This window comes from Marmota monax, unplaced genomic scaffold, assembly GCF_021218885.2.
Source record: "Marmota monax isolate L192 unplaced genomic scaffold, Marmota_monax_Labrador192_F-V1.1 WCK01_AAM20220418_F8-fsc00028, whole genome shotgun sequence".
NCBI lineage: Eukaryota > Metazoa > Chordata > Mammalia > Rodentia > Sciuridae > Marmota > Marmota monax.
Window position 1 is genome coordinate 885,437 of NW_026694779.1, and position 18,140 is coordinate 903,576.

General features: G+C 42.0%; 1 protein-coding gene across 6 annotated transcripts in view; it reads left to right on the top strand.

Moving 5' to 3' along the window:
- The window catches only part of Tmcc1 (transmembrane and coiled-coil domain family 1), a 175,448-nt gene that overhangs the window by 103,767 nt on the left and 53,541 nt on the right, over positions 1–18,140 (top strand). The window contains exon 1 of one of the 6 annotated variants that reach the window (XM_046425440.2): positions 7,459–9,632. The exons of the other annotated variants lie outside the window; for them this stretch is intronic. Coding sequence (XP_046281396.1) covers positions 9,609–9,632 — 24 coding nt within the window. The 5' untranslated portion in view covers positions 7,459–9,608. Of the gene's footprint in view, positions 1–7,458; positions 9,633–18,140 lie in introns of those variants that run through there. 6 annotated transcript variants of the gene reach the window in all.

The window sequence follows — 18,140 nt, forward strand, 5'->3', positions numbered from 1 at the left end:
AGACAGACACAGGAATATTATTTCTGAAATCTTCAAGTGAAATTGTTGAAAGCATACAGTGTAAGAACAAAAATCTCAAAAATGGCATTAAATTTTCACAAGTGTAAGAATTGAGACAGTGATTTCAGGAGTTGATATATGTCAAGTCGATTGGAACTTAGAGCTGGTTATGGAAGAATAATGTGATGAGCAGTGGGGTACCTAGAATTTTCAAGAAGTAAATTTGTTTTAACTTTGGTTTTTTTTGGTAACCACTTAAACCACACCAACCCACATTCACACCAGCACTGCTCACAGTAATCAAGATGGACGCAGCCCAGGTGTCCATTGCTATTACACACGTAGATAAAATGGACTATGACTTTATCGTTTTGTTTTGGACTGAGGATTGAACCCAGAAGTACTTTACACTGTCCCCTGAATTCTTATTTTTTGTTTTGAAAGTCTTGCCCAGTTGCATAGGACATTGCCGAGGTCAACCTCAAACTTTTGATCCTCCTGCCTCAGACTGCCCAAATGCGGGGCTTTCAGGTGTGCTCCACCACACCTGGTTTATTACCTTGTCTTAACAGGAAGTAAGTCCTGGCACATGCTGCGAATCATGGGCCAGGAGGGCACCAGGCTAAGTGGACCAGCAGTTGGTACACTAATATGTCTACGTTCACCTCAGTGTTTCTGAGTCCTGCTGTACAACTATTAAGCTAAACATCTCTTTAGACATTCATTTGCCATCTCCAGCTCTGATCTGGCATCACAGAGTTCATTCTTGCCTGTGCCTTTGGCTTATCTCTGTGTGGAGAAGGGACTGTGCCCTGCTCTGAGTTGCTGCGTGTTCGGTAGGACAGCAGTTTCCCCGCTGTGCCTGGCCTGAGTTCCTCCATTTTATCAAGCAGGAGTTTGCCCTGCGCTGCTGCATCTTGAGTGCAAGTGCTCAGGCAGAATGAGGTGGTAGCCCAGTAACCACCAATGCGTTAGGCACACAGAGTTTATCAGAGTATAATCTCCAGCTACGCAGCACAATCATAAGGCACAAAATGATAAATACATTAATCGTGCTAATTAAAAATGACCACCCGTGAGCTTACCAAATTAAATCAGAGGCACACGGATGCGTGGGTGTATCAGCCCCAGATCAGAGAAATCAGGCTTTTTAATTGACCAAGGTCACCAGACCAAAAAATGATACAAACCCCTCACCAGAAGCACACGAGCGGAAGGGCACCTGAGACAGGTACAGCAGCGGGCCACGGACCTGTCAGCAGACCGCCTGGTGTGCGCATCCCCAGACCAACAGGCCGTGTCCCCACACTTTAGCCCAGCTCCATCTCCCTGCTGACAGGGTCCACTTGGAAACTGCCACCATTGGGACCCTTGCCCTGAACAACTCCAGACCTTGGACAGGTGCTGGCTGGGTTTCTACCCTATCATGGACCCGCTTGCTCATCTTAGTGTCAGATAGGGGCATGTTTCCCTAGTTATTCAAAATAATGCTATTCCAGATCTCATCCTGTGGGAAAATGGTTTTAATTTTTCTTCTAGTTCTCCTCCCAGGTATTTTCAAGGCCTCTTCCTGGTTGCATTGAGTCTGCAGGGTTCCCCAAAGTCATTGCAGGAGAGAAGCAGGTCTGGTCTCTGCAGGAGCTGCATGGGATGCAGTGGGTGGACACGGGCTCGTACTGGATGCGTCAGCCCCAGGGTGGGGGCAGGAGTGGGTTTGTGTAGCTGGACAGCCTGGGAAGGGGTCAGCCTGAGGGGTGAGCAGGGCATGCGCCCCGGGAGGAGATGGCTGCAGCGGTGGACGACTGGTCACACAGGGAGGGAGGGGGTTGACAAGCTCCATGTATTAGTGTGTTGGGGACAAGGGGAGCCAAGTTTGTCTCTGTGATAAGAGAAGGGAATTTCTAATATGGAAAGGAAGAAAAGCTATACTGAACCCGTGGTATTGGTGGGAATATTGTAGTTTCAAAAATTTTTTTTAATATTTTAAGTTATTTAAATAATTTAAAAATCATTTTTCAATACTAGAATAAAGTAGAGCTTAACATAGCTTAAAAGAAAGGAATATAAGTTTATAAATGGAACCAAATATTATGTACATACCCTTAGAAGGGTTGCCAAGGTTTGCTGAGCTTTGAAAAGAACCATATGGTTTACAAGCCAATCCCAGAAGCTTCAGGAAAAACTGATTTCTAAATTTTCTGCTTTATAAATTGAATGTTATAAAATCTAAAATTAAATCTTCTGGATTGGCCTCCCATAGACAGAAATTCTTTTAAGCACACAATAGAACCTTTTAAAATACAGAAAGAACAGGAAGAACCTAGATCTCTAGACCATGAGGAACTCATGGATGAAGGTGGATTCATTTCAGCCCTGAGCTTCCTGGTGTCCAGAGCTAAAGGTCACACACGGGATATTAACTTTGGGTTCATGGATTTCCTAGAATTACATAAAAAATTTATGTGTGTGTACTTTTTTTTTCCTGGAGCAGGAATATTTTTATATCAACTTCACAAATGAATAGGTGTTTTAAAGAGGAGTCGGTAACAGAGTCTGAGTTCATTTTTAGAAATCCCTCTGCAGCCACGTTAACGGAGCACGTATTGCAGAATTAAATGTAGAGTTTAGATGAGTATTCAAATATGTCAGGAATCAGCATTTTATTGAATGCCTTTTACATGCCTAGAAGAAAAAAGAGTGCGCTCGTGCAGTGGTCTGTTTCAGTATCTCAACAGTGACGCAAAGTCACTCTTCCTTTTGTTCTGGCGAGGAAACAAACTGAAATTGAAGACCCCACCCAGCAATTCCAAGCTAACAGGAGGCCATGTGAGGCGCCGGGGTGCCTTCTGCTCCTCCAGACTGTTCTCTCCAGCCTCATACCTGCTGTATTTGGGGCATTTTGCCAGTTTCTGGTGACATAAAATCGATCACAGCAGAACCTTGCCCCCCAGCCGTCAAAAAGATTAGGAGAAGGAATGTAGAGAATTACAAAACTAGGATGACTTGCTCTAATTTTAAAATTAGTGATCGTGTACTTAATTTTGGTTCACCTTCTTTTTTTAATATATATATATTTTTTTAATTGTCAACGGATACAGTGCCTTTATTTGATTTTTATGTGGTGCTGAGGATGGAACCCGGTGCCTTCCACGTGCAAGGCGAGTGCTCGACACTGAGCCACAAGCCCAGCCCCTCACCTCTTTAAAAGGTGCCAGCAGTGGTGGAACTAGGGTGCAGCCCAGGGCAGCAGCTCCTGCAGTTCCGTCCCCAGCACTGCAACAAATAAGTTAATAAGAATAAGAAAGCCCGCAGTGTTTTATGGGATTCCCTTACTTAACCCTCCCCAGGCCGTATGGAAAAACATCTACTACACACATGTACAGTGAGGCGGAGGATACGGGTGATTGCCCTCAGTCAGTCCACTAGCAGGATCAAAGCTTTAGAACCAGGTTTGGTGACACTTGATACCATACAGTATTCGTGAATGTGCCTGTTTCCAAAAAATGTGAATAGTTTCTGAAGGGAGGGAGGGAGGAAGAAGAGTCCAGCCATGTCTAGTTAGTCTTCTGCCACTCTCCTTTTGGTAGCAAGGACACGCTTTGTGTCACTGAAACAGGGCGGGTGGGAGCTGGGGAGACCAAAACCCTTAGGATCCAGAATGTCTGGCAACGTTGCCCTAGGGGCCGCGCTCCATGGCTGTAGACGCACAGTGTTTCCCATCAGGGCTTTTGCTCTGAAGGCAAGGATTCTTGTGAGAACAACTAGGCTTAGAAAAGTCCAGAGCTCAGCCCAGTCCTGTGGCTGAGAAAGCCGTCGGTGTTTGACTATGCATCCTCAGGAGAAGGAGCAGGGTGGTTGAGGACATGACAACAAAATGTTTTGTAATCTCCTCATACAAGCCACAGAGACAAAGAGTGAGTTTCAAAAAATGTGAATGCATGTTTAAAACTATAAGGAAATTTTTCTGTTTTTGATGTTGGTGGTGGTGATGAGGGTGGTGGTTTATTTGGGGGTTTTGTGCACTTGAATAAAAGAATCTTCCTACTGGATTGCAATACCTGCAGCAATGGTAGCTGGTACCTTGAAATCTAGTTTAATTTTGTTGGGCATACGCTCATGCATTGCACATTTCCTAAGAAATTTTACTCTTTATTTTTTTTAAATATCTAATTTTTAGTAATACCTTTGTTTTATTTATGTATTTTTATGTGGTGCTGAGGATCGAACCCAGGGCCTTGCATGTGCCAGGCGAGCTCTCTACCGCTGAGCCACAACCCCAGCCCTACTCTCTTTATTATTGTGGAATACTGGAGAAGTCTTTTGGACTTTCTGAAATATGAGTTTTCTCCTTTTGTAGAGTAATTCTTTCTGCAGTCTAAATGACTAACCAAAGTTATCATAATTAAAAGCACAGGTAGGCTTTAGAAGCTGAAAAACCTAGTTTCTCATTCTTTATTACCTATCAGTTATGTTAACTTGTGCAAGTTTCTTGTCCTCCCAGCTTAAGCTTTGAGTTGAGGGAAATAGTAATACATCCAGGGACTGTTAGAATCATACCAACTATACATAAATTCTTTTTATATGGTAATATATACTAAGATCATGTATTAAATATATGTGATTGGCAACCTTATGATAAGGAAGAATACATACATACTTGTATATTTATTTTCTTTAGAAACCATCGAAGATAAAATTTTTAAATACTGATTTTTGCTGGGTATATTGGTATACACCTGTAATCCCAGCAACTCGGAAGTCTAAAGCAGGAGGATCCCAAGTTCAAGGTCAGCCTTAGCAACTTATTCCCTGGCTCAAGTGTTTTAAAAAAAATTAGAAGAGGTGGGGGTGTAGCTCAGTGGTAGAGCACTTGCCTAGTCTGAGCAAGGCCCTGAGTTCGGTTCACAGTACAGAGGGACAGGGGACCAAAAAAAAAGACAAAAAACTTGGATTTCCTAAAAACTCTTGCTCAGCCTGAAATTGCTAGCAAACCTTTTTGATCTCTAAACACCCATGTGGTGCCAGCATTAAAGTTATAATGTGAAATTGTAAGGTTCATGTCTTATCAGCAGTGTAAGCATTCATTTTGCATCTGATTTTGGTCCATGGAACACAGTATTGGTCAATATCTGAAAACTTGGATGAGTTCAAAGATTCTTTTAGTACTTTTTGGAATTTTTGGACTCTGTAAGAGGCTTTTACTGTGGACATCTTCATTAGATATTATTATTAATATAGTTGTTTTTTAAAAATAAGTGCAACTTGGCAAATCTCCCAAAAATGCAAGAAAAGCTTTGATTTACATTTTGTGAAACAGTGGAGACATTTTTTAAAACTCGAATTGGGAATAAATTAATAAATGGCAGGCAGATTGTTTTTCTTGGAGTTCATAAACTGAACCCAAGAAGGCCTTTCACCCTCAGTTAACTTTAGTTTTTGAAAGTATGAGTCAAGTGTTGTTCCTACTCTGATCCCTCCATCCCCCTCCCCCAGCTCTTTTTCCCCTTTTCAGGCCTGAGGATTCAACCCAGGACCTCACATGTGCTAAGCAAGCCGTCTCCATCTCTGAGCTACATCTGTAGCCCAAGATTTTTTTCTTTAGCAGAAAAGAGCTTTTTGCAGGCACATTAGCCTGTTGAGCAGTCTTTATACACAGGCTGTAACATGCATAGGACTAACTCCCTTGACCCTCAGCTGTGCAGTGAAGAAATAATTCTGAGTAACTGTGAGCCCACCGGGATGTCTGGCTCAGAGTGGGCGTTTCACTGTTACTCAAGAAACGCGATGGGAGTTGGAAGAGAATTTCCACAAAGGGTGCCCCGAGAGAGCTCCACAAGGGCAAAGGCAGCTGGGCTTTCAAGGCCAGAGGGATGTGGGTGGATGGCAGGATGGAGAAGGGTGAGCTGGAGTGGTGACTTGGAGGAACCACGCTTAGGAGGTGACAGACACCATGTGGGTGTCATACAGCGGTGACAAGCCTCAAGTGTTGATGAGCAGCTGTCACAGTGTGGTTCAAAAGAGTGGAACAAAGATGAAACTGGCAAGGTCGTCCGCTTTCTTTGGGACATACAGGTTAAGATCTAAAATCAAGCATGTCCCTGGCATTTGACTTGTCCTCTGAGGCAGCTCCCTGTGGGGACACAGAAGCCAGTTGGAAGCACATTGGAAGGTGAACAGATGACTTGCCTTCCCTCGGCCTCCATTTTCTTTAAAAATGAACACAACAGTAAGTAAGTTGCAGGGTACTTGAAGTTTGAAGGAAGTAATGTGTATGAAGCGCCTGGAACATAAATGACCTCTGCTCTTCTAGTGGGGATTGGTAGGAGTTTTAATAAAAACACTGTTCAGGGTGAGGAGGCCTTTCTTTATCCTATGGTACATAGTAGTAAAATAGTTTTATAAATATTTCTAATTCTTATTCCACTCACACATAGTCTGCCTCGCTATTTGTGTTATGCGACGACAGCTGTCTTCTTGCTTCACGATTTTAAGATTTTGCACATAGAGGAGCATCTGCTTATCTCCCAGATTTAGCAAAGCACCATGGAGTTCAGTGGCGCTTTCCTGAAGAAGTCTCTTATGAGAACATTGAATTCTTTCCTCATCCCAGTCCCCTAGAATTCCCAACTCATTGCGAAGTTCAAAGTTGTACAGATTACAGTATCTCCTAAGACTTGATTTAGCCAAGGAAGGAGCTCAAACATGAGGGAACCAGGGCTTGGTGGGACTTGGCTGTATAAGTAGTTGGTGCCCAAACTAGTGTTAGTTCTGTTTTCGTCTCTTCAAGGCTAGGACGCTTTTTTAAAAACATGTTCTATTCTCCTCGAATCAAGTAGCTACAGCTCTGCATTAAAGCTGTGTTGATCTTAAGAATTGGTGGCTGGGGAAAGAGCAAGTCTTCATAAAGGATGACTTTTTTTAGTAGTGTTTTGAAATATAATGCACCTGTCATACCATTCATCCATTGAAAGTATATATCCATGGCTTTTAGTGCACCTACAGAGTTGTACAATCATCAACAATGAATTTTAGAACATTTCTGTGACCCCAAAAAGAAACCCCACATTCCTTACCCACCACTGGCCACTCTGTCCCCCTTAGCTGTAGACAACTGCTAACCTGGTTTCTATACAGATTTGCCTGTTCTGGATGTTTAGGTAAATGGAATCATGGGTGGACCACACCTTACTTATCCATTTGCCAGTTGATGGACATTTATTTCTACTCTTTGGCTGTCACAGTTAATGCTGCTGTGAATGTGTGGACGTAGGTTTTGTGCAGCCCCAGGCTTTCGCTTCCCTTGGGTCTGCACTTGGAACTCTGGATCCCATGGTGACTCTTCCTTCCCAGTGCAATCATTTGAGGACCCCTCTGTCTCTGTCTTTTGTTCCAGCCATCCTAGTGTCCCGTGGTAGCATCACCTCCTGGGGTGGGGTTGGGGATGGGGGTGGAACCATTCGTCACCTGCCAGGCTAGTGCTCTACCCCTGAGCTGTACCCTCAACCCTCACACTTTGACTTTGATTTACTTCCTTGGTGGCTAATGATGAGGTTGATCATCTTTTTAAGTGTTTCTTGGCCATTTCTGTATCGTATTTAGAGAAATATCCATTCAGGCCCTTTTCCCATTTTTTAATTGGATTGTCTTTTGAATATCGAGTTGTAACAGGTCTGTATAAGTCCCTTATCAGATATAAAATTCACAAGATTTAGTCCCCATTCTGTGGGCATCTGTTCATTTTCCAAAGTATTGTTTTTGAGAAATCAAAATTTTAATTTCGTCTTATGTGCTTTTTCTTTCATCGTTTATGTTTTCAGTATCATATCCAAGAAGCCATTGCCTAATGCAAGGTCACAAAGACATTCATGGTTTTTTCTCAGAGTTTTAATGTTGGCTCTCATGTTAAGTCTGGTCAGTTTGGGTCTGTAGTGTGAGGCGGGGTCCAGCCTTGTTCTTCTGCATGTTGGTAGCAAGTTGTTCCAGCATCATATTTTGAAAAGACTGTCATTCTTTTCCCCATAAGTTGTCTTGACAAGAGAGGTGACTCTTAAGCATTATTTTTAAGGGAGAGATGTTAATGAGAACATTCTAGTCAGGCTTCTGAGTAAGTGATGTGAAGAGAGAGAGGTCAGGATGAGATCTTTAGGCCAAAGAGGCATTTGCCAGTGGCTGATGGAGGAAGCCACAAGTCGTAGATGAGGCATCTTCCAAAGAGGAGTGGAATGTGGAACGAGAGAGAGAAGTTGTAGTGGAAGAGGTGAGTGGAGTGTCAGGAGTCCGTGGTTCCAGTCCCAACCCACAGCAGGCACATGGCTTTGAGTAATCCCTGGGCCTCGAGAGCAGCAGCTGACATCTCCCTAGGCCCTGCCAGATGAGGATCATGCACAAGCCTCAGCCCCTTTTTTTGGTAAAATGAAGATGATATGGAATTAATTACTTCAGAAGCCTTTTGTAGATTCATACACATAGGAGGGATTATTGTGCCTGAAACTTGGAAATGACAGCCTCCCCCCCCCCCGCATCCACGCCTCTGGATCCAACCAACTGTGGATTAAAAATACTCAGGGAAAAACCATTCTGTCAGTACTGAACAGTACAGACTTTTCTTTTTTCTTCTTGTTATTATTTCCTAAACAATACAGTGTGGCAGTTAATCACATAGCACTTCTGTTTTGTCAGGTGTTACAGGTGATCTAGAGATGATTTAAAACGTGGATGGGAGGATGTGCATAGGTTCTGTGCAGATGCTATGCTGTTTAATAAAAGGGACTTGAGCAGCCACGGATTTTGGCATCCAAGGAGGGTATTAGAACCAGTTCCCCTGGGATGCCAGTGAGGACTGTATTCCATGACTGGTGGTGGCAGTGCCTGACAGATACACATGTCTACTCCCTTTGATAATAAACAAGTGTTCCATGGTTATGAAAGTTGTACCATTACCAGTCAATAGAGCGATGATTCTAATCCAGTTCTGCCTGATTTCTTTTTTTTTTTTTTTAAAGAGAGAGAGAATTTTTTTTTTAATATTTATTTTTAGTTTTCGGTGGACACAACATCTTTTTATTTTATTTGTATGTGGTGCTGAGGATCGAACCCAGCGCCACGCACATGCCAGGCGAGCGCCCTACCACTTGAGCCACATCCCCAGCCCTCTGCCTGATTTCTTTATGTCACCATGACTTTGATTTGAAAGACACTTTGTCCTGGTGGGTAGAGAGCCAGGAGGGAATGGGATATTAGCAAAGAGATTAAAATTATTAGACACATAAGATCTATGGCATGGCGGGGGATGTCACTCAGTGGTACAGCACCTGCCTGATATGCCCAAGGCCCTGAGTTTGATCTCCAGCTCCACCCAGAAAAAAAAAAGTTGTGATTCTAGAAGGGTGATGTGTCCTGAGAGTGGTGACCTCAGAGGTCAGGTGGAACAGTGTCACATGGTCATGAGGTCAAAGGTATGTCCCATCCCATTGATTAGCCTGTAAATCCCAGAAGAGCGGGGTGTTCTGGAGCCCAGTCATACAGTGGTTTATCCGTGTGCGCTGGAGTGATTGAGACTTTTGTCTCGGAGTCTTCAACTGAGAGGGAAGAGGAAGACCCATAAGGTAATGAGCGCACAGTGGGGAGCCCAGGTGAGTACTGGAGACTGAGGACAGCCTTGGTCTGTCCTGTGCCCTTGCATTTTTGACAACTGGTGCAAAGTTCATTCTTTATTTCTTTATTTGTCACTCTGCTCCCCTCTGGAGAGGGGAGGCTCTGAGCTAAGAGGAGGTCGTGTTTGGGGTTCGTATGGTCATACTCTTTAAAGACCCTTCTCACCCTGCCAATAAAAGGCCTGTGGTGGATTTGCAGGAATCGTGGATCTAAGCACCTCTTCAGCACTCATGCTGAAGCTCTGGTCTTGGGGCCCTTGTGCATTTCTTTTTACACGTGTATTTTTTAAATTGATTCAGCCTGGGAGTAATTTTTTATTGATGCTCTTCATTTTCATTTTTAGTTAACTTACATACTTACATGTACACAGTGTACGTGGGTCTCTGCATACTTCTCCCTGAGGTTGGGAATTCTCTTGAGCTGAGAACCAGTATTTGGGAATGTAAGCCTCGTGGTCATATAGGAAAAGAGTGTGTGCAAGAAAAGAGTACGGAGTTGGGACAGTGGCGCACACCTGTCATCCCAGGAGCTTGGGGGCTGAGGCGGGAGGATCGCGAGTTCAAAGCCAGCCTCCCAGCAAAAGTGAGGCCCTAAGCAACTCAGGGAGACCCTGTCTCTAAATAACATACAAAATAGGGCTGGGGACGGGGCTCAGTGGTTGAGGGCCCCTGGGTTCAATCCTCATTAGCCCCTACCGCCCACCTAAAAAAAAAAAAGCACACATCAGTATTTCTTCCTTGGTCTGTCCTGCGCCCTTGCGTTTTTGACATCCAGTACAAAGTTCATTCTTTATTTCTTTATTTGTCACTCTGCTGCTGCTGCTAAGTTATCAAGCATTTGGATATGCTTCTTTTTGATGTCTAGCTGTCGGAGATGTCGTCACCTGGCACAGAGGACACAGAGAACTTTGAACTCTAATTTTCATCAGCAAACTTTGAATATCTGCATAGAAATCCTTGTTGATTGGTGTCTAGGAGAACAGATCTGAGATACAAGCACGTAATAGGGAAGTCCACTATATCCATTGAACCCTGTTCAGTTTGAAGCCATCCTAAGCACTTGAGGATGAGATAAAGAAGTCTCAGATCACAGAGACCTGAGCTGTTTTCATTTACACTGCTCTGCTTCTCAGAAAAGGTAGGGCTGAGAGGAAGAAAGGACAGTTGAGTTGAGAAATACTATTTGAGAGGAAGCAGATACCGCGTGCTAATTTTGCATGTGCACACATGCGTTTACCTGTGTGTCTAATGTGATTAGTGCAGTGTGATTCTTACACTAGGTTACCTCTCTCCTATGGATTTTAAGATCAGGAGATCTCAAATTAGTCTCCATAGGTTTCCAAAATCCTTCCTTTGTTCGTTTCCTTATGCAACAGGACACTGAACCTGTTTGGAGTGAAGGGAAATTAAAACGGTGTGTGTTTATGGGGTGTGTTCTTAGTCTCTTCCTACATGAGGTTATGAGCTGATTGGCAAACCACTAACTAATGAGCACACGCTTATGCTGTGTGCAAACCAAGTTCAGTTACAACCTGGGTGCAGTCCCTGTCATTGGACAACATTATGCAGAGGGACATATTGTCTGTCTGTCCCTCAAACTTTCTCTCAGTATCAAGTCAGATTGCCAGAAAGCTACCCATCTAACCTCTCTTCCTTTAGGTAACATAGAAACTCATTCAGTGAACTGTGATTGTATTATAAGCCCTTATTTTTTTTTAATACAGATGTATATAAGGATCATCTATGAAGGATATTTTTCTAGCTTTTATAAAATCATTGTTAACAAATGTAATGGTTAGTTTTTTTAACATACAGGTTTGTGTACAAGTTTCTTCGTTCAAATATGCTAATTAATTCTTAAGCGGTTTTTAAGAGCTAATGAAAAAAATACAACAAAACCCTATCGTGTCTCCATTTTTGCTTTGGTTGTCAGAAAAATCAAGTGTCCAATTACAGTAACTAATATTATTTGAAATTTCTAGTTCAGTTATCTGTCTCCCTGTCTTCCAATACCTGTATCTTTGTTCTTTAATTGTAATTTTCATTAAGTTTTCAAAAATAATATAAATTGTACTAGTCATTTTAAATAATTTTTGGAGGTAGGTTATGAATTAATAACTGGTAGTGCAACAGAATTGTGCAGTGATATATGAAGAGTCGCTGCAGGCCTTAGTATGTTAATGCAGCACCTGAGCAGAGATGGACCTTTAGAAACATACAGCGTTAGGACTAAGGAACCACATGTGAAAGTTGAAAACTCTATTTTAAGAAACTATAGTTCTGGAGTTTATTATATAGTTTTTCCTGCCCTGAAATATATCAATTGCACACCAAAACATTCCCAGTTTATGGGCTTAGGCCCTCGGTGACAGCAAAATGCTGTGAGTGATCGAGTCCACAAGTCCCATATGTACCTTCAGTCAGTGATTGTTGAACCTGTAATCTCTGACATCTGGCAGTTGTATATCTTTAACTTTTTCATATCACTGGATGATATATGATATTAGAAAATTACACTAGTTGTGATAATGAGTGATATTATAGTTATTTAAGAAAATGACCTTCAAGTTTGGAAATATATGCTGAAATATTTTGGTGTGTCTCAGGCGGTGGGGCTGCTCTAATAAAATACTGTAGCAGAAATTTTTTTCTCAGTTCTCCATGTTCTGGATCCTGGGAAGTCCAAGGTGACAGTACCAGCAGATTCACTGTCTGGTGAAGGGCTATCCCTCATAGATGATGCCTATTTGCTTTTTGTGTTCATGTGGCAGAAAGAGAAGAGAGTTCATTGAACTTTTTTAAGTGCAGTTATCCTATGACTTAATCACTTCCCCAAGCCCCCCTCCACTTAATAATAAAACATTGGGTGTAAGTTCCAGTGTGTAACTTGGAGAGGGAGTCATCAACATGTAGAGCGCAGCAGTGTGTAGTGTCAGGTGTGACTCACTTCTGCTGGTTGAGCTGTGCATGTCTGTGCGTATAGCTAAACCACTGTCAGAATTTTATTCTTTCATTTAGAATATCATTCTTCCAGCATTTGAGTGTTAGCAACTTATGTACTTATAATCTTTTTTCAAGGAAAACAAAAATAAAGAGAATAACATACAAACACTCAAGGACTGATACCAAGCCCTTTCAAACTTAGCGTTTTTGCTTTAGATAGGGTTTATGTTCGTGTATTATTCCTCAACCTGCTCCCCGTCTCTGGAGACAACTACTGTCCTGAATTTAGTGGTTTCATTAACACATATGTGTTTATAGTTATTACATATACGAATCATGTGTCACTTAGCAACAGGGATACAGTCTAAAAACTGCAACTTTGTCATTGTGTGAGCATCACAACGTGTACTCACACAGTTTGCCTGCGGTGCACCCAGGTTATGTGCTGTACAGTTTGTGGGTCCTAGGCCACAGTCCTGAGCAGAGTGTTACTGTATTGAAGACTATAAACTTGCTGTGAGTATTTTTATATCTAAACATAGAAATCATAGAATGCAAATACACCGTAAAAAAATCAAAATGGCACACCCGTGTGGGCGCACATGGGCCTGGAGGTTGCTCTGGGTGAGTCAGTGGGTGGTGAGTGAGCGAGAAGGCTAGGGACATTCTGTACACCACCACAGACTTTGTCATCACTGCATACTTAGGTGGCCCTACACTTCTTAACATTTTTTCTTCAGTATCAAATTAACCTTAGCGTATTATGACTCTATAAATATTTTAATATTTTAGATTTCTGATTCTTTTATATACTTAGTTCAAAACACAAACTCATGGTCTGGGGGTACAGCTCAGTGGTACAGGGCTTGCCTGGCAGGCGTGGGGGCCCTGGGTTTGACTCCCAACACCACAAAGAAAAAAAAAATCCCACGTTTTATAGCTGGACAAAAATATTTTTGTTTCTGGACATTCTTATATGTCTTTCCTATTGTTAAGATATTTATTTTAAAACTTTTTTGTTAAAAACTAAGGCACAGGGCTGGGTTGCAGCTCAGTGTTAGAGCACTTGCCTGGCACGTGTGACGCTCTGAGTTCAATCCTCAGCACCGCATAGAAAAATAAATATAAAGTCATCTACAACTAAAAATATTAAAACAAAACTAAGGCACAAACATTAGCCTAGGCCTGGATAGGGTTAGGATCATCAGTGTCCCTGTCTTCCACATTTGTCTCACTGGAAGATCTAGGGGCAGTGACGTTCACAGAGCAAGATGGTTTTCTGGAATACCTCCTGAGGTCTCCCTGAGGCTATGTTATAGTTAACTTTAAAAAAAAAAAAATAAGTAGAAGTATGCCCTGACAATTAAAAAAAAAATAGCATAGAGACTACATAAACTGATATCATAGTCATTTATTCTCAGGTAGCATGTGCTGTACCTAATTGTATGTGCTCTTCTTTTATACAGGTGGTAGTGCAGTAGTTTTGTTAGTACCCACATCACCATGAACCCATCTGAAGTGTGTTGCACCATAGCACCTCAGTCAGATCAATGTCACTAGGCAATGGCAAGTGACCTCACCTCCATTATAATCTTAGGGGGTGACTGATGTGAATGCAGTCCTTTGTTAACTGAAATGTCTTTTTATGCAAACATGACCATCCGTGTGTCTATAATAATATATAGTGTGGTTACAGTACATAATATATACCTGGTTGTACTACAAAAATAATATACAGTACATGGTTTTCAATTGTTTATAGAGTATTCTTTACCATTTTATATAAATCTCTCAATGTATATAGAACATTCAACTTTGTTTTTCACGCATCATGGTCTTGAAATTTAATTACATTGATGCGTACCACTCTGCTTTATTTATTGTAACTATTATGCATTGTTCTCTTTTTATGAATAAGCCATAGTTCTGGACTAAGAATCGTGTTAGGGGGTACACAGGCTGTTTTCAGCAGTATGGTCTCCTGATGGCGACATGTGAGAGCCAGTTTCGTATTTGTACCTAGGGATGGAATCGCAGAGTTGCATGCATAGTCATCTTCAGTTAACCACACACTGCCAGGCTGCCATCCCTCGTGACTGTACCAGTTTAAACTCTCATCACTAGTGTCTGGACACTTCCTGCTGACTCATCTTCACAAACACTTCCAATATTTTCCTCCCTGTAGGTGTGAAATGGTATCCACACAGTTAGCTGCTTCTTAGTGATTTGCTTCTGTTGGGCAAAGCTCATAAAAGCCAGAGGAGCTGATTGACATCTCTGGATTTTTCCCTTAGGAAAAATGAGTGTTTAATTACACAAACAGATTTGCAGACTATTCTGAATGAAATGCTGCTTGCTGGTGAAATGCTGTATATTCAAGGGCATAATAACCCTTCTTTTGGGAATTCTATACAAGAATAACTTGGAGGGAAATTTTTCCCATAGGATATTTTCACTTTCCAGTTTTATCCTGTCCTTGCACTTGTCTCCCTGATTCTCTTAGCTCTTCTGACTGATGGTCGAGCAGTCAGGGCATGAGAGAATGAGATGTCAGAACTCTTCCCAGCACATTATACCTGATGGCAGAGTGACCCTCCATCGACTGAGTGAGTGTCCTCTACGGTTTTCACTGCTGTCATTTCCATTACTCCAATGCTTGAATGGAATCTATTTTGGGGGGGGGGGGGCAAGATAAGAAAGCAGAGACTAGTCTGCCATGGAACTGGTAGCAGCTATCTTAGAGTTGGATCTGGTGACCTTCCTGCAGAAAAGATATAAAGAATGGGTTATTTCACGTGCACTGCATGATGGCTTCTTGAGTCAGGTCGTTGCCTGTTGCTGTGTAACAACCAAGACGTAAAACGGAGTGGGTAAGATTCTAGTTCTGGAGCTGACACGCTCACCCAGTGTCTTCCACTGCATTCAGCTAGAGCACCTGGCAGACAGCAGCTGTTTGAGGACTCTGAAAGGTAGACTGGGAAAGAAGAGTTTGAAGTCCTTCTGAACCAGGGTTGAATTTTTCATTTTCTCCTCTTTCTCATTCCCAGGCCTAAACTCAACGCAGCATAAAGCCCAGAAGTGGGCATTAATATAGATACAGAGAACTCTAGGAGAAATCCTAAGTTCTGGCTGAAGGAACAGAAACAATTATTATAATACTCAGACAAAGTACAGGAATTATTGCTTATTGATTTTTTTTCTGTTTGCTTTCTTGCACTGTGAAACTCAAGCAATCCTGTCATGACAGCGGGTTGAATCTAGCAGGATCCTAAAATTCCCAGGGCAGGAAACTATTGTCTGGGATCAGTGCAGCTGTGATTCTATGAGGTGGAATGATCCCCAGTTGCTTCCTCCCCACATCCCCTCTCCTTCACCTACTTGCCTCCAAACAGGGGTGATCATAGATTCTGTGGCTGACAGCAGCATAAATAAGATACCAGCTTTCTGCCCAGGTAATGAGGAAGGGTAGCCCCATTTACCTGGAAAGTACTGGGGAAGCTTTGGGAAGTAAAGTCTTAAACTTCATTATGAACTCCTGGGCTTACCTGTGCATTGTGATGCGGAAGTGTGACCCTGAAATCACAAAACTGGACTTTGACAAATGAGATATGGCCTAAACCACTGCCAGGCCCCATGCTGGCCACAGGGTGTGGTGCACGTGTGGGGCACACATCCCAATGGCACTGCAGAGACTTTGAAAACTTAACTGATAGTGCAACTGCAGTCTACAGAAGATTGGTCACAAGTGCTAGCCAGAGGACAAGTAGGTTGATTAATACACATTGAGGTAGAAATACCAACTTTCTCTATGGGAGTTTAAGATGATCTGGAAGTCTCGTAACAATAATCAAAATGTTCAGGATACAATTAAAAAAATACTTCTTGGCCTATGTGGGGTGGGGGGTAGGAAAATTGACTCACATGGAAAAACCCAGAAGATACCAATGCCAAGAGAACACGGACGTTGGCTTATCGGACAGAGGCTAGCACCACTGTTATAAAATGTTCCAACAAATAAGGGCAAAATTCCTGAAATTAACAGAAAGAATGGAAACTCTCAGGAAAGACATAAAGAACTAAATAGGAATTTGTCAACTGAAAAAATATAACAGAAAAGCATTCACTGGGGGAGATCAGCAATAGAGTGAAGACGGTGGAGAGAGTGGGTGAGCATGAAGACAGACGAGGATAGACTCTCTAGTCTGGGAGAAAACTTGACGGGGAAGGGAGAAACTTGGACTTGCGAGACAGTGACAGAAGGTATAGCATCCGAGCCCTCATAGCTGCAGAGAGGAGAAATAGTAGTATAGGAAATTGACTTTAAGAACTAATGCCTGGGGCTGGGGATGTGGCTCAAGCAGTAGCGCGCTCGCCTGGCATGCGTGCGGCCTGGGTTCGATCCTCAGCACCACATACAAACAAAGATGTTGTGTACGCCAAAAACTAAAAAAAAAAATAAATATTAAAAAAAAAAATTCTCTCTCTCTCTATCTCTCTCTCCCTCTCTCTTTAAAAAAAAAAAAAAAAAAGAACTAATGCCTGGAAGCTTCCAACTGGAGATTCAAGAAATCCTAAACAGGATAAAGACCAAGAAACCCCACACAGACACACAAAACTAAAATCATAGCAACACCGAAACTAAAGGTGAATATTTGAAAGCAGAAAAGGGAAACAACCCTCCAGATGACTGCAGATTTCTCATCAGAAGTTGTTAGGGCCAGGAGGAGTGAAATTAAAATGTGATGTGCTGGGGAGAGGGTGGAATTGTCAACTCACAATTTTATATCCAGCAAAAATACCCTTCATCAATGAGGTTGAAGCCAAGACCTTTTCGGATGAGGCAAAACTAAAAGGAAGTTGTTGGAACTGAAAGAAAATTTGGGGCATCTGCAGTGAAGAGACAGTAACAGAAATGATTGATATCTGCTTAAATATAATATGCAGTACTCTTGTTCTTCCCTCAAAATAATTATAACATTAGAGAATGGGAGTTTCAGTGTATTTAGAAATAACACATAGAGAGGAATGTGAAAGAACCTGTGATCGTGGTCAAGTTGAGGTAGTGAAATATCGACTCTAAGTAGCTGTAAAATGCGATATATAAATATCGCGATACCTAGGGCAGCTACTTAGTAAAACTGTACAAAAAGTCAGAAACAAATATTCAATGAAATACTAAAAATGTTCAAATAACCCAGAAGAAGTCAGGAAAGGAGGGAGAGATAATGAAAAGAAAAACAGAATAGAAAACAATTAAATGGAAGCCCTTAATATATGAAGTCCAAACATATCAATAGTGTAACTACAAATGGTGTGAGCTAAGCATGGAACTACATGCCTGAGTCACAGCCACCTGGAAGGCCGCAGGGGGAGTTCATGGCCAGCCTGGGCAACGTAGGGGGACCTTGTCTTTAAAAAAAAATGGTTATAAGCACACGAGGAAATGATAGAGGTTATCAGAATGAATTTGGGGGAAAAATCTGATTCTGTTTGTTTTAAAAGACCCACTTCAGATAAATAATACACATAAGATTACAAAGATAA